This window comes from Salvelinus alpinus, chromosome 30 (assembly GCF_045679555.1).
Source record: "Salvelinus alpinus chromosome 30, SLU_Salpinus.1, whole genome shotgun sequence".
NCBI lineage: Eukaryota > Metazoa > Chordata > Actinopteri > Salmoniformes > Salmonidae > Salvelinus > Salvelinus alpinus.
The window spans coordinates 25,131,746-25,145,378 of record NC_092115.1 but is presented as its reverse complement, the minus strand read 5'-3'; the positions used below and the strand labels follow the sequence as shown (position 1 = coordinate 25,145,378).

At 43.2% G+C, this 13,633-nt stretch overlaps 1 protein-coding gene across 2 annotated transcripts in view; it reads right to left on the bottom strand.

The window, feature by feature from the left end:
- Positions 1 to 13,633, bottom strand: part of LOC139559719 (beta-1,4-galactosyltransferase 2-like) — a 158,338-nt gene that overhangs the window by 53,747 nt on the left and 90,958 nt on the right. For both annotated transcript variants that reach the window (XM_071375965.1, XM_071375964.1), the window contains exon 4: positions 8,548 to 8,783. In XM_071375965.1, coding sequence (XP_071232066.1) covers positions 8,548 to 8,783 — 236 coding nt within the window. The remainder of the gene's footprint in view (positions 1 to 8,547; positions 8,784 to 13,633) is intronic.

The following is a 13,633-nucleotide window of genomic DNA, read 5'->3' as shown; positions in this document are numbered from 1 at the left end:
AAGTGTTTTTTTAGAACACACAGGAACACACAGTCACAGAGGGCAGAAACAGAGTTGTTCATAAAATCGATATCCTATTCTTGGTCAATTGCACAAACCTCCTTTTTTGCTTTTTCTACTCATACCAGTGGAGTGTGCCCGATGAAGAGCGTATTGCAACCCTACACTGGGTTATTCTACCTAAGGAAGAAAAGGTACCAATAGAGGGAGGTAGCCTTTCTTTAGTCTGAGCGGTTTATGAAGATTTCTTAACTCTGCCTGCAAACCTTCCTTGCAGATCAGAAAATTATGATTACCTCTTAAGGGGGGGCTTGAGTTTCTATAATACTTGGTTGAAGGAACGAGACCTAAATGCTCATCAAAGGTAGATACTAGAGTCAAAATAATTCACACTATTTGCAATAAGCTTCCATTCTTTTAACATGCTAAAAGAAAGATGTAGGATCTAAATTTGATCACTCTTTTGTTGCTGATCATTTTCCTGCACTTCAGCTTCGTGATTTACATAAATTCACTGAAAGTCCACACTAACACACGGTTATTTTAACAGTATTGCACTTTTCATGTAGCCTACTAATAGCCTAAGCACCGATCAAGCAACATTATGGACTAAACGTTCAAATTATTTTTGCCGCAATGAGTGTACAAAACATTAGGAACTCTCTCCACCAGGTGAATCCAGGTGAAAGGTATGATCCCTTATTGATGTCACCAGTTAAATCCAATTAAATCAGTGTAGATGAAGGGGAGGAAACAGGTTAAAGAAGGATTTTTAAGCCTTAAGACAATTGAAACAGGGATTGTGTATGTGTGCCATTCAGAGGGTGAAGGGGCAAGACAAAAGATTTAATTGCCTTTGAACGGGGTATGGTAGCAGGTGCCAGGCGCACCGGTTTGAGTGTGTCATGAAGTGCAACGCTGCTGGGTTTTTCACACTCAGCATTTTCCCGTGTGTATCAAGAATGGTCCACCACCCAAAGGACATCCAGCCCAAATATTAGGAAGGTCTTCTTAATGTTTTGTACAATAAGTGTAGGTCAAATAAAGCTGCATTTAATTATGAAACTGATACTAAGTAATCTGCCTCTGAGGACCCCACTATTTCAGATGTGAGAGATTAATAATCATGAGGTGTATAGGCTATAGCCTCAGCTTAGATAACATAGAGGGCAGCATACATAAAGCCCTCAGCAAATTGCAGAACTTTGTGTGATTATACTATGAACCATTATTTGCAAACCATGCAGTTAGTTAAAGTACAGACTGCGACTGATCCACAATGGGGACCATGCTGTCTATGGAGTTGGGGAATTGAATGATATAATTTAAGTCACTTCTAATACAAGTATTCAAATGTATCTCATAAGACCTCTGGCCAAGGCTCAAAGCCATCTCCATGTCACGACTAGGACAAGCAGCATCATCTGACACACACACACACACACACACACACACACACACACACACACACACACACACACACACACACACACACACACACACACACACACACACACACACACACACACACACACACACACACACACACACACACACACACGAACACGAACACGAACACGAACACGAACACGAACCGAACATGTGTGCTCGCATACGCCCTTAAAAGACCTTCAGGTAAAAATCAGCAATAGAACTGTTTGTCCATTTTGAGATGCCATAGTCAGTATACTTCCTCATAATTGTCAGAATTAATCGAAGATAACTCAAGAAATATGCCATTAATGTTGACGTTGTTGCCGAGATCTTAGTCCAGCAATTTTACATCAAACTAAGATGTTTGGTGCAGAATTTCTCATAACATTTTTTTGCATGAAAACGTGTCATCTCTCGTTGAATGACAACAGACTTTATTGAAGAATCTCTACTGTTGACCAATCACCAATGAAGGGGCATAGACTTCGGGCTATTGTGTGTCTGAACAACCGGAAAAACGCTTACCGAAGTCCAAAACAAACAAAAATGTCACAAATTGTCGTCATAATACACAGTACGCACAAACTCTTCCAAACTATTTCGGCTGGGAAGCATGCGGACGCCTTCACTCTCACATACATCCCAACCAGACAGCACTGCTTACAGGTTTCCAGGAATCATTTCACTGCTTACAGGTTTCCAGGAATCATTTCACTGCTACTCCAACCATGAAGTGTTTCTAATTAGTTTATCAATTATAATTTTGTTGATAATGGATGTACCTAGCATATGTTAAAAGCATAGCCAGCTATGTGTCTTCTTTTTTTGTTGTCCCCCTAGTCTGGGCCTCCTTCCAAGCATAATGGGGCGACAAGCAAACATCTGCAGCAGATACAGTAGACCCAGACCTCCAGCACCACGGACACCGTGTCCAGCCGCCCACGCAGAACATAACATGCCTTATTGCTGGCTGTCCTTGGTAATGTATGAATACACTACTGAGTCTCTAACTGAGATCAGGTAGAAGTCCACTGGGAGGGACATGTATCCCCGTCTGACTCTGTCAGGCTTTGACCCATTGGTTTTCCCACTGGTCAATTTAGGCTGCATATGATGCCATCAAGTCACCACATCCCTAAGCTCATTGCACAGAAATGGGATTGAAGCACTTTGCTGCACCACTCTAACGCCAATGGTGCTTTTACCTGTGTCTGCATCTCCTGGAAGGGTTCACATGTTCAGAATCAGATTAGGAGAAGAGCAGAGTAGACCTCTCTTCTACTGAGCAACATAGCAGGTTAGTACTGATGCTGCTGGCCTGGGGTATGGCGGGTGGAGAAGCTATATGTCTGTCTCTCTGGCTCATTTCACTCAAAAGATGGTTCATAGAACATCGTAGCTGATTAAACTCAACTCTACGATATACAATGGAGTTCAGCCGCGAGTAATTTTTTTTGTAAATAAAAAAGCGGCATATTTTAGCACCCAAAGAATAGACGTCAGAGCTCCAGTCCGCCCACACTCGTCGCTACTCAACTCCATTGTAAATCGTGGCGTTGAGTTTAAAGGACATGGCAGACATTATCTGCAAGCATGAATAAACTGTGAAATGATCACGTCTTTCTCCCTAACTCCCTCCCCACAGCTCTGAGTAAAATGCTCCAACTTACAATTATTTAACACTCTGGTGAGCATGATAGATTAAGTGTCCTCCTCTGGGAGAGGAGAGGAGGGGAAGATACAGCAGCAGCAAAAAGGTGTGGATGGGACTACTGCATCAAAATCCCATCTCTTCTAGACCTGGTCTCTCTGGTCTCTTGGTGCCTTTTTGATTGTCAAGGCTTCTCTCCCTCCTCTGGTTGTGTTGTTTTGGGAGGGAGTAGATCCCACTGCAGCCACAGTGTGAAGCTCCTATTATAGCAACAATTATAGAGCACCACTCACTATCTGACTGAGCCACATGGAGAGAGTTAACCTGGGAAATAAAACTGCCATGATGTGTAGGTGTACAGTATGGACATAGTATTTCACAGCTCTCTCAGGCTCAATACTAAGCTTAGTCACAATTAGGGCTGTGGTGGTCATTACATTTTGTCAGCCCGTGATTGTCATGCAAATAACTGCCGGTCTCACGGTAATTGACTGTTAATTAACATAAACACGTTTAGCGTCTCCGGCTTCCATGCATAGCCTACAAGCCACTGATGTAGACCTTTTGAACATCATCATTATAAGAAGTCTAATAAATCCATTTAACATAGCCTACACCATCACAATAAATACATTTATTTTAGGTAGGTCTAAAGAAACATGGTATGAAGACAATTTTGCCTATTTCAGAAGAACAGAATAGCATATTCTGAGTCGTCCTTATGTTAGGCACTGATCTGGCTATGCCATATGGCTGTGGGCTACACTAGTTCATTTAGCAAGCAAGATTTGCTTATAATTCCTGTGACATATTTTTCCCAAGGGAGTGCGCACATGTGGCTATTCTGTGTTGAGTGGTTAACAAATAAACAGGTCCTCCTATATGCTTAATTTAGAGTTATTTATACAACTTCAGTTGTGATACAAACGTGAGGTTATATGTTTTGATTTCTAATATATTCTAAGACTGCATGATGCGACTCTAATGATGATTCTAAAAAAGTCACTGGAAAGGCATGCGCTCTGCTCTGTTTATTGCGCAGGCTGCACACACTTCATCATTCTCTCATTCACAATTTGACAAGCACTTGATAATATTCTCACCCTTCTGACTATTCTGGTCTTTACATATAGCCTACTAATATATGGGCTTCCGAGTGGTGCAGCGGTCTAAGGCACTGCATCTCAGTGCAAGTCCCTGGTTTGAATCCAGGCTGTATCACATCCGGCCGTGATTGGGAGTCCCATAGGGCGGCGCACAATTGGCCCAGCGTTGTCCGGGTTTGGCCGTCATTGTAAATAAGAATTTGTTCTTAATTGACTTAATTGAAAATAAAAAAAATAGGTGTAATAATTTTTTATTTAGAATGGCCCACAAACATGTCATCTGTAGCCTGTGCTCGAATAGCAAATGGAGGTTACGTTAAGCAGATTAATGTGCTTAATTTTAGAATTGAGCAATAAATATAGCAGCACGAGAAAGCTGGGAGCCTCTTTTAAATAGTGGCCAGTGAAAACGCGATTGGCTTATTGTTTGCGTAATGGCTTATAAGAACACGTTTCACAGCTCTGTACGCTATGGGCTTACCAACCCTGTTTCAAGGGTCCTAGGCTTACAGGCTATGTTTTTAGTTATTTGGCCACTTTAGTTGTAATACAAACCAAAAACATATACTGTAGGCATATGGGCTAGGCTACATGATGCATGTGACTATGATTTGAATAAGTAAACAAATATGCATGTGCTGTTTCTTGTCTTAGAATGCACACGCTGGGCATCGTTCACAAGTGATAATATTCTCACCCATCAGACCATTCTCAATTTAATATTGTCTTTAGCACAGGCTACAGATGACATGTTTACATATACTAAATAATACATGTGTGAAATTAGTTTTGATTTAGAATGGGCCATTATCATGCACCTGTCGAAACAGGGGCAGGGCAAAAAAATAAAAAAGACAATCTGTATGCACTTGAATAGCGAACAGTGTCACGCTTTGATCTGTTTCACCTGTCCTTGTCTCCACCCCCCTCCAGGTGTTGCCCATCTTCTCCACTTATCCCCTGGGTATTTATACCTGTGTTTTCTGTCTGTCTGGGTGAGTTTGTCTTGTTTGTTCAAGTCAACCAGTGTTTTCTCAGCTTCTGATTTTCCCAGTCTCTCTTTTTCCAGTCCTCCTGGTTTTGACCCTTGCCTTTCCTGACTCTGAGCCTGCCTGCCATCCTGTGCCGTTGCCCCTACTCTGGAATACCAACCTCTGCCTGACCTGACCCTGACGCTTGCATGCCGCGCTGTACCTTGGCCCCACTACTCTGGATTATCGACCCCTTATCGACTTTTCCGGCGGTTCATTTTCATGCTAGCCAGGTAGGCTACTCCGGTTTTAAAGCGAAGCAATGTGCTTAATATTAGGAAAGTAGAGAAATAAATATAGTAGGCCTAGCCTATAGAAAGCTGATGGGATCCTCTTTTTAATAGAGGCCATCAAAACTCTGTTTTCTCACTTAATTGCATAGCCTATTGAAATGTTGCGCAACATGGGTTTATAAATAAAATCAAAGTTTATTTGTCACGTGCGCCAAATACAACAGGTGTAGTAGACCTTACAGTGAAATGTTTACTTACAGGCCCTAACCAATAGTGCAAAAAAGGTATTAGGTGAACAATAGGTAGGTAAAGAAATAAAACAGCAATAAAGACAGGCTATATACAGTAGTGAGGCTATAAAAGTAGTGAGGCTACATACAGACACCGGTTAGTCAGGCTGATTGAGGTAGTATGTACATGTAGATATGGTTAAAGTGACTATGCATATATGATGAACAGAGTAGCAGTAGCGTAAAATAGGGGGTTGGCGGGTGGTGGGTGGGACACAATGCAGATAGCCCAGTTAGTCAATGTGCGGGAGCACTGGTTGGTCGGCCCAATTGAGGTAGTATGTACATGAATGTATAGTTGAAGTGACTATGCATATATGATAATCATACTAGCAGCAGCGTAAAAAGGGGGGTTGGGGGGGGCACACAATGCAAATAGTCTGGTTAGCCATTTGATTACCTGTTCAGGAGTCTTGTGGCTTGGGGGTAAAAACTGTTGAAGCCTTTTTGTCCTAGACTTGGCACTTCGGTACCGCTTGCCATGCGGTAGTAGAGAGAACAGTCTATGAATGGGGTGGATGGGGTATTTGACAATTTATAGGGCCTTCCTCTTACAACGCCTGGTGTAGAGGTCCTGGATGGCAGGCAGCTTAGCCCCAGTGATGTACTGGGCCGTACGCACTACCCTCTGTAGTGCCTTGCGGTCAGAGGCCGAGCAATTGCCGTACCAGGCAGTGATGCAACCAGTCAGGATGCTCTCTATGTTGCAGCTGTAGAACCGTTTAAGGATCTCAGGACCCATGCCAAATCTTTTTAGTTTCCTGAGGGGGAATAGGCTTTGTCGTGCCCTCTTCACGACTGTCTTGGTGTGTTTGGACCAGTCTAGTTTGTTGTTGATGTGGACACCAAGGAACTTGAAGCTCTCAATCTGCTCCACTACAGCCCCTTCGATGAGAATGGGGGCGTGCTCGGTCCTCCTTTTCCTGTAGTCCACAATCATCTCCTTAGTCTTGGATACGTTGAGGGATAGGTTGTTATTCTGGCACCACCTGGCCAGGCCTCTGACCTCCTCCCTATAGGCTGTCTCGTCGTTGTCGGTGATCAGGCCTACCACTGTTGTGTCGTCTGCAAACTTAATGATGGTATAGGAACACTTTCATTCCATGCATCAACCAGCTAAGAGGAGCTGGCTCTCCCTATGCTACAGGTGATTCTATTCCACTCAAACTCTGAATGCCAGGGCTCTCATGAGGTGTTTGATTTGGTTTTTGATTGCATTTCCATTGACATCAGAGTGATTAGAGGGACAATAAAGCGCTGAGTACCGACCATTAGCGACTGGTCGTTAGCAAGTTTGGTAGGCTACTAGTGACCATCAGTGGCATGGGAGCGCAGTTTTGGAGAAGCCTAGTTACCGTGACTCAACGGTCACATGGAATTTGGCTGCGGTCAATGACTCGTGACCGCCAGTGTGGCGGTAATACGGTCACCGTAACAGCCCTAGTTACAATGCTAATGTAATGGTGTTGCACAAAGACCAAAGTCAGATATATCACCAAACACTCATTTGGAGGGACATGTATTGCAGTTATAGGCTGTATATAACAAGGCACAACCATTAGATGCAACTACCAACAAATTAATGTAATTAACAGAAAAAAATGTATACAAATCAAGGCTATTCCCTGCGGCTGCCATTTGGTGTCTTGGTGAGTCAATCCTCTGTCATCGTTTCTAATGGAAATTAACTCTACGTGGAACTGATGTTATATTTCATATAAATATGCTTCTTGGATAATATTATGTGCTTCAAGCATCTGACAGTTCAAATGGTGATATGCAATTCCATTTATAAGGCCAGATAAGATATGCCTCAAATTTAGTCCAAAGCCCAATAGGCAGGGCAGGACACTCTTATTTACAGGTCTAGAACCCTGTTCTGCTCATCATCCAAACTTTTACTACAGTAGATATTCAGTGAGAATATACCAGATGGAAATCAAAGGAGGAAACAGAAGCATTGCACACACACGTGCGCACACACAAACACACACATGCACGCACGCACATACACACCACACACAGTTGTCCGCTTCCTAGTTCCCATTGCAGAATAAAAACCAGCGCTGCATTAATGATAGAGAAGGCAAAGTCTCTGACATGGATAATAACGACGGCCAGGGCAGTCCTGGAGAAGATATGATAGAATGGGACATACAACAAGAGACACATTGGGCTAAGTTGAGCTGAGCAGGCGGAGCAAAACTGCCTGTTCCACGGAGGGAGTGATTAGGACTTCGCGCTGCACCCACAGGACTGACTGACGGAAGACATCAGAGCTCATTACCCAGCATTCTCCCCCTACGTGGTGGAGACTTGTCGTGGACACTTCCATTCTCCCATGGTGAACATGGGTGGGCATGGAAGGGTTGGGCCATTAGAACTAGTTGAATCATCATGCTTAGTCCTAATAAGATGGTCCTTTGCACCCTCGTGTAGCTCTTTGGGAATAAATATGTCACTCAATAAAGTATGGAAAAGCAGAATGCATTGGCTTATAGGCCAAATTCATCTCATATTTGTACATAGTAGTAATTCAAAGATCTGTCTACCTTTGGTTACAGAGTCAGTAGCCAGAGGTCTTCCATTATTAACATCAAGTCCCTTTAACTGTTCCAGGACTCAGTTCCTTGTTTGGCTAATAGCAATTTGTGGTAAAAGGTAGGTCCAGGTTAGAGGCAGCTGATCCTGAGTCAGTCTTTAATGACATGCTATATGGTATAACAAGTGTATAAGGCCCCATACTACGTAAAAGCAGCCAGACTAATGGCAGTTTTTCCTGAAGACCTGCTTTCCACTGACCTGGGTGATGATATAGATGGCGTAGTCGATCTTCTGCCGTCGTAGGATGGGGTGCAGGTAGTGCAACCAGTACTTGAGGTGGTTTTCTCTGTGTCTGAATGGGATAATGATAGCCACCTTCTGTTTGGCACGGCAGTCCGGTGGGGTGTACTTGCCCCCCTCCGTCACGTTTGGGTTCTCCTTCTGCACCCGTTCCATTGTCATCTGGGAGGCGAACTCGATCAGGAGGCGGCCCACTGCAGAGAGAAAGGGGGAATACATGGTCAACATCAAAGCAGCCAAACAGCCGACCAATCAGCATGTTACTGGTCCTTAGCCATCTTTTAGAAGAAATTCTGTTCGACTAAATACAATGTTATTTTACAGAAAACAAAGTAACAACAAACTTTCAACATGCTTATAGGGAAGGGCACTCAACATGCTGACACAAATGACTGATGATTGTGGAAGCTGTTTTGTGCGGCATTTGATATCATTGATTATAACATATTGCTAAAAACACATACAGTTGAAGTCAGAAGTTTACATACACTTAGGTTGGAGTCATGAAAACTCGTTTTTCAACCACTTCAAAAATGTCTTGTTATTTAACAAACTATAGTTTTAGCAAGTCGGTTAGGACATCTACTTTGTACATGACACAAGTAATTTTTCCAACAATTGTTTACAGACAGATTATTTCACTTATAATTCACTGTATCACAATTCCAGGTGGTCAGATGTTTACATACATTGACTGTGCCTTTAAACAGCTTGAAAATTCCAGGAAATGTCATGGCTTTAGAAGCTTCTGATAGGCTAATTGACATAATTTGAGTCAATTGGAAGTGTACCTGTAGATGTATTTCAAGGCCTACCTTCAAACTCAGTGCCTCTTTGCTTGACATCATGGGAAAATGAAAATAAATCAGCCAAGACCTCAGAAAAAAGATTGTAGACCTCCACAAGTCTGGTTCATCCTTGGGAGCAATTTCCAAACGCCTGAAGGTACCATGTTCATCTGTACAAACAATAGTATGGAAGTATAAACACATTGGAACCACGCAGCCGTCATACCGCTCAGGAAGGAGATGCGTTCTGTCTCCTAGAGATGAACATACTTTGGTGCGAAAAGTGCAAATCAATCCCAGAACAACATCAAAGGACCTTGTGAAGATGCTGGAGGAAACAGGTACAAAAGTATCTATATCCACAGTAAAACGAGTCCTATATCGACAAAACCTGAAAGGTCGCTCAGCAAGGAAGAAGCCACTGCTCCAAAACCGCCATAAAAAGCCAGACTACAGTTTGCAACTGAACATGGGGACAAAGGTCGTACTTTTTGGAGAAATGTCCTCTGGTCTGATGAAACAAAAATAGAACTGTTTGACCATAATGACCATAGTTATGTTTGGAGGGAAAAGGGGGAGGCTTGCAAGCCGAAGAACACCATCCCAACTGTGAAGCACGGAGGTGGCAGCATCATGTTGTGGGGGTGCTTTGCTGCAGGAGGGACTGGTGCACTTCACAAAATAGATGGCATTATGAGGATGGAAAATTATTTGGATATATTGAAGCAACATCTCAAGACATCAGTCAGGAAGTTAAAGCTTGGTCGCAAATGGGTCTTCCAAATGGACAATGACCTCAAGCATACTTCCTAAGTTGTGGCAAAATGGCTTAAGGACAACAAAGTCAAGGTATTGGAGTGTCCAACAAAAAAGCCCTGACCTCGATCCTAAGAAATTTGTGGGCAGAACTGAAAAAGCATGTGGGAGCACAGAGGCCTACAAACCTGACTCAGTTACACCAGCTTTGTCAGTAGGAATGGGCCAAAATTCACCCAACTTATTGTGGGAAGCTTGTGGAAGGCTACCCGAAATGTTTGACCCAAGTTAAACAATTTAAAGGCAATGCTACCAAATACTAATTGAGTGTGTGTAAACTTCTGACTCACTGGGATTGTGATGAAAGAAATAAAAGCTGAAATAAATCATTCTCTACTATTATTCTGACATTTCACATTCTTAAAATAAAGTGGTGATCCTAACTGACCTAATACAGGGAATTTGTACTAGGATTAAATGTCAGGAATTGTGAAAAACTGAGTTTAAATGTATTTGGCTAAGGTGTATGTAAACTTCCGACTTCAACTGTAGGTTTTATGGATTTATATCCTCTGCCTAATCATAGATTGAGAGTTACCTATCTAATAGAACACAGAGGGTTATCTTTAATGGAAGCCTCTCTAATGCAAATTCGGTTGAGTGTGGTGTACCGCATGGCAGCCGGCTTGGGCCATTATTGTTTGCTGTTTTTATTAATGACCTTCCACTGACCTTCAATAAACCCTGTGTGTCTATGTATGCTGACAACTCAACTGTATACACTTCGACAGTAAAATACATAACTAACACCCTTAACATAGAGCTCCAGTCAGTTTTAGAATGGGTAACTAGCAATAGGCTGATGCTAAATACACTACATGGCCAAAAGTATGGGGACACCTGCTTGTTGAACATCTCATTCCAAAATCATGGACATTAATATGGAGTTGGTTTGCTGCTATAACAGCCTCCACTTTTCTTGGAATGATTTTCACTTGATGTTGGAACATTGCTGCGGGGACTTGATTCCATTCAGCCACAAGAGCATTAGTGAGGTCTGGCACTGATGTTGGGCGATTAGGCCCGCATTCGGCATTCCAATTCATCCCAAAGGTATTCGATGGGGTTGAGGTCAGGGTTCTGTGCAGGCCAGTCAAGTTTTTCCACACCGATCTCAACAAACCATTTCTGTATAGACCTCGCTTTGTGCACGGGGGCATTGTCATGCTGAAACAGGAAAGGGCCTTCCCCAAACTGTTGCCACAAAGTTGGAAGCACAGAATTGTCTAGAATGTCATTATATGCTGTTGCGTTAAGATTTCCCTTCACTGGAACTAAGGGGCCTAGCCGGTAGCGTTCTCCTGTCATCAGCCAAACACAAATTCGTCAGTCGGACTGCCAGATGGTGAAGCGTGATTTATCACTCCATTGAAAGCGTTTCCACTGCTCTAGAGTCCAATGGCGGCGAGCTTTACACCACTCCAGCCGACATTTGGCATTGCGCATGGTGATCAACTACTCGGCCACAGAAACACTTTTCATGAAGCTCCCGAAGACCAGTTCTTGTGCTGATGTTGCTTACAGAGGCAGTTTGGAACTCGGTAGTGAGTGTTGCAACCGAGGACAGACAATTTTTATGCGCTACGTGCTTCTGCACTCGGCGGTCCCATTCTGTGAGCTTTTGTGGCCTACCACTTTGCGGCTGAGCTGTTGTTGCTCCTAGACATTTCCACTTCACAATAACAGCACTTACAGTTGACCGGTGCATCTCTAGCAGGGCAACATTTTGACGAACTGACTTGTTGGAAAGGTGGCATCCTATGACGGTGCCACATTGAAAGTCACTGAGCTCTTCAGTACAGGCCATTCTAACGCCAATGTTTGTCTATGGCCATTGCATGGCTGTGTGCTCGATTTTGTACACCTGTCAGCAACGGGTGTGGCTGAAATACCTGAATCCACTCATTTGAAGGGATGTCCACCTACTTTTGGCCATGTAGTGTATCTAAAAAAAATTGGGGGACAAATCACTCAATCAACCCTAAACCTCATATAGATGTTTAATTAAATATTGTGGCGATTGAGAAAGTTGAGTAGACTAAACTGCTGGATGTAACCCTAGATAGCAAGCTGTCATGATCAAAACATAAAGACTCAATGGCTGCTAAAATGGGAAGAGTTCTGTCCATGATGAGGCATTTCTCTGCTTTCTTGCCATCTCAGTCAACCAGACAGGTCCTCCAGTTCCTTGTTTTGTCATACCTGGATTACTGCCCAGTTGTGTGGCCAGGTGCGGAAAATAAGGACATAGGCAAATTGCAGTTGGTCCAGAACAGAGCAGCATGTATTGCACTTAGATGTTCACTGAAGGTGAATGTCAATAACATGCATGTCAATCTCTCCTGGCTCAAAGTTGAGGAGAGATGGACCGCATCGCTATTGGTCTTTGTGCAAGGTGTTGATGTGTTGAAGGTACCAAACTGTCAGTTCAAGCAGTTGGAACACAGTTCGGACAATCATCGGTACCACACAAAACATCAAATCGAATCAAATGTTATTTGTCACATGCTTCGTAAACAACAGGTGTAGATTAACAGTGAAATGCTTACTTACGGGTCCTTTTCCAACAATGCAGAGAGAAAAATGTAGAAAATATTAACACATGGAATAAATACACAAAGAGTAACGATAACTTGGCTATATACACAGAGTACCTGTACCAAGTCGATGTGCAGGGGTACGAGATAATTGACGTAAATATGTACATATTATAGATAGGGGTAAAGTGACTTGGAAACACGATAGATAACAGTAGCAGCATCATATGTGATGAGTTAAAAGAGTTAATGCAAAGAGAGTCAATGCAGACAGTCCACGGAGCTATTTGGTTATTATTTAGCAGTCTTATGGCTTGGGGGTAGAAACTGTTCAGGGTCCTGTTGGTTCCAGACTTGGTGCATCGGTACCGCTTGCCGTATGGTAGCAGAGAGAACAGTCTATGGCTGGAGTCTGACAATTTTTAAGGCCTTCCTCTGACACTGTCTGGTATAGAGGTCCTGGATGCCAGGGAACTCGGTTCCAGTGATGTACTGGGCCGTATGCACTACCCTCTGAAGTGTCTTGTGAGTCTTTGTTGTGTTTTGATTCCTGTTTGGAGCCCAGGAAGAGTAGCCGCTGCCTCGGCAGCAGCTAATTGGGGATCCAAATAATTACTAAATACCATACCAAGCGGTGATGCAGCCAGTCAAGATGCTCTCAATGGTGCAGCTGTAGAACTTTTTGAGTATCTGAGGGCCCATGCCAAATATTTTCCTCCTCCTGAGGGGAAAGCATGCAACCAGAGGTCTCTTCACAGTCCCCAGGTCCAGAACGGAGGCTGGGAAACACACAGTATTGACTACATGGAACTCTCTGCTACCCCAGGTAACTCAGGATGGCAATAAAACCAGATTCAAGAAACATATAAAAGAACACCTTACAGAGGCCTCCCCGAGTGGCGC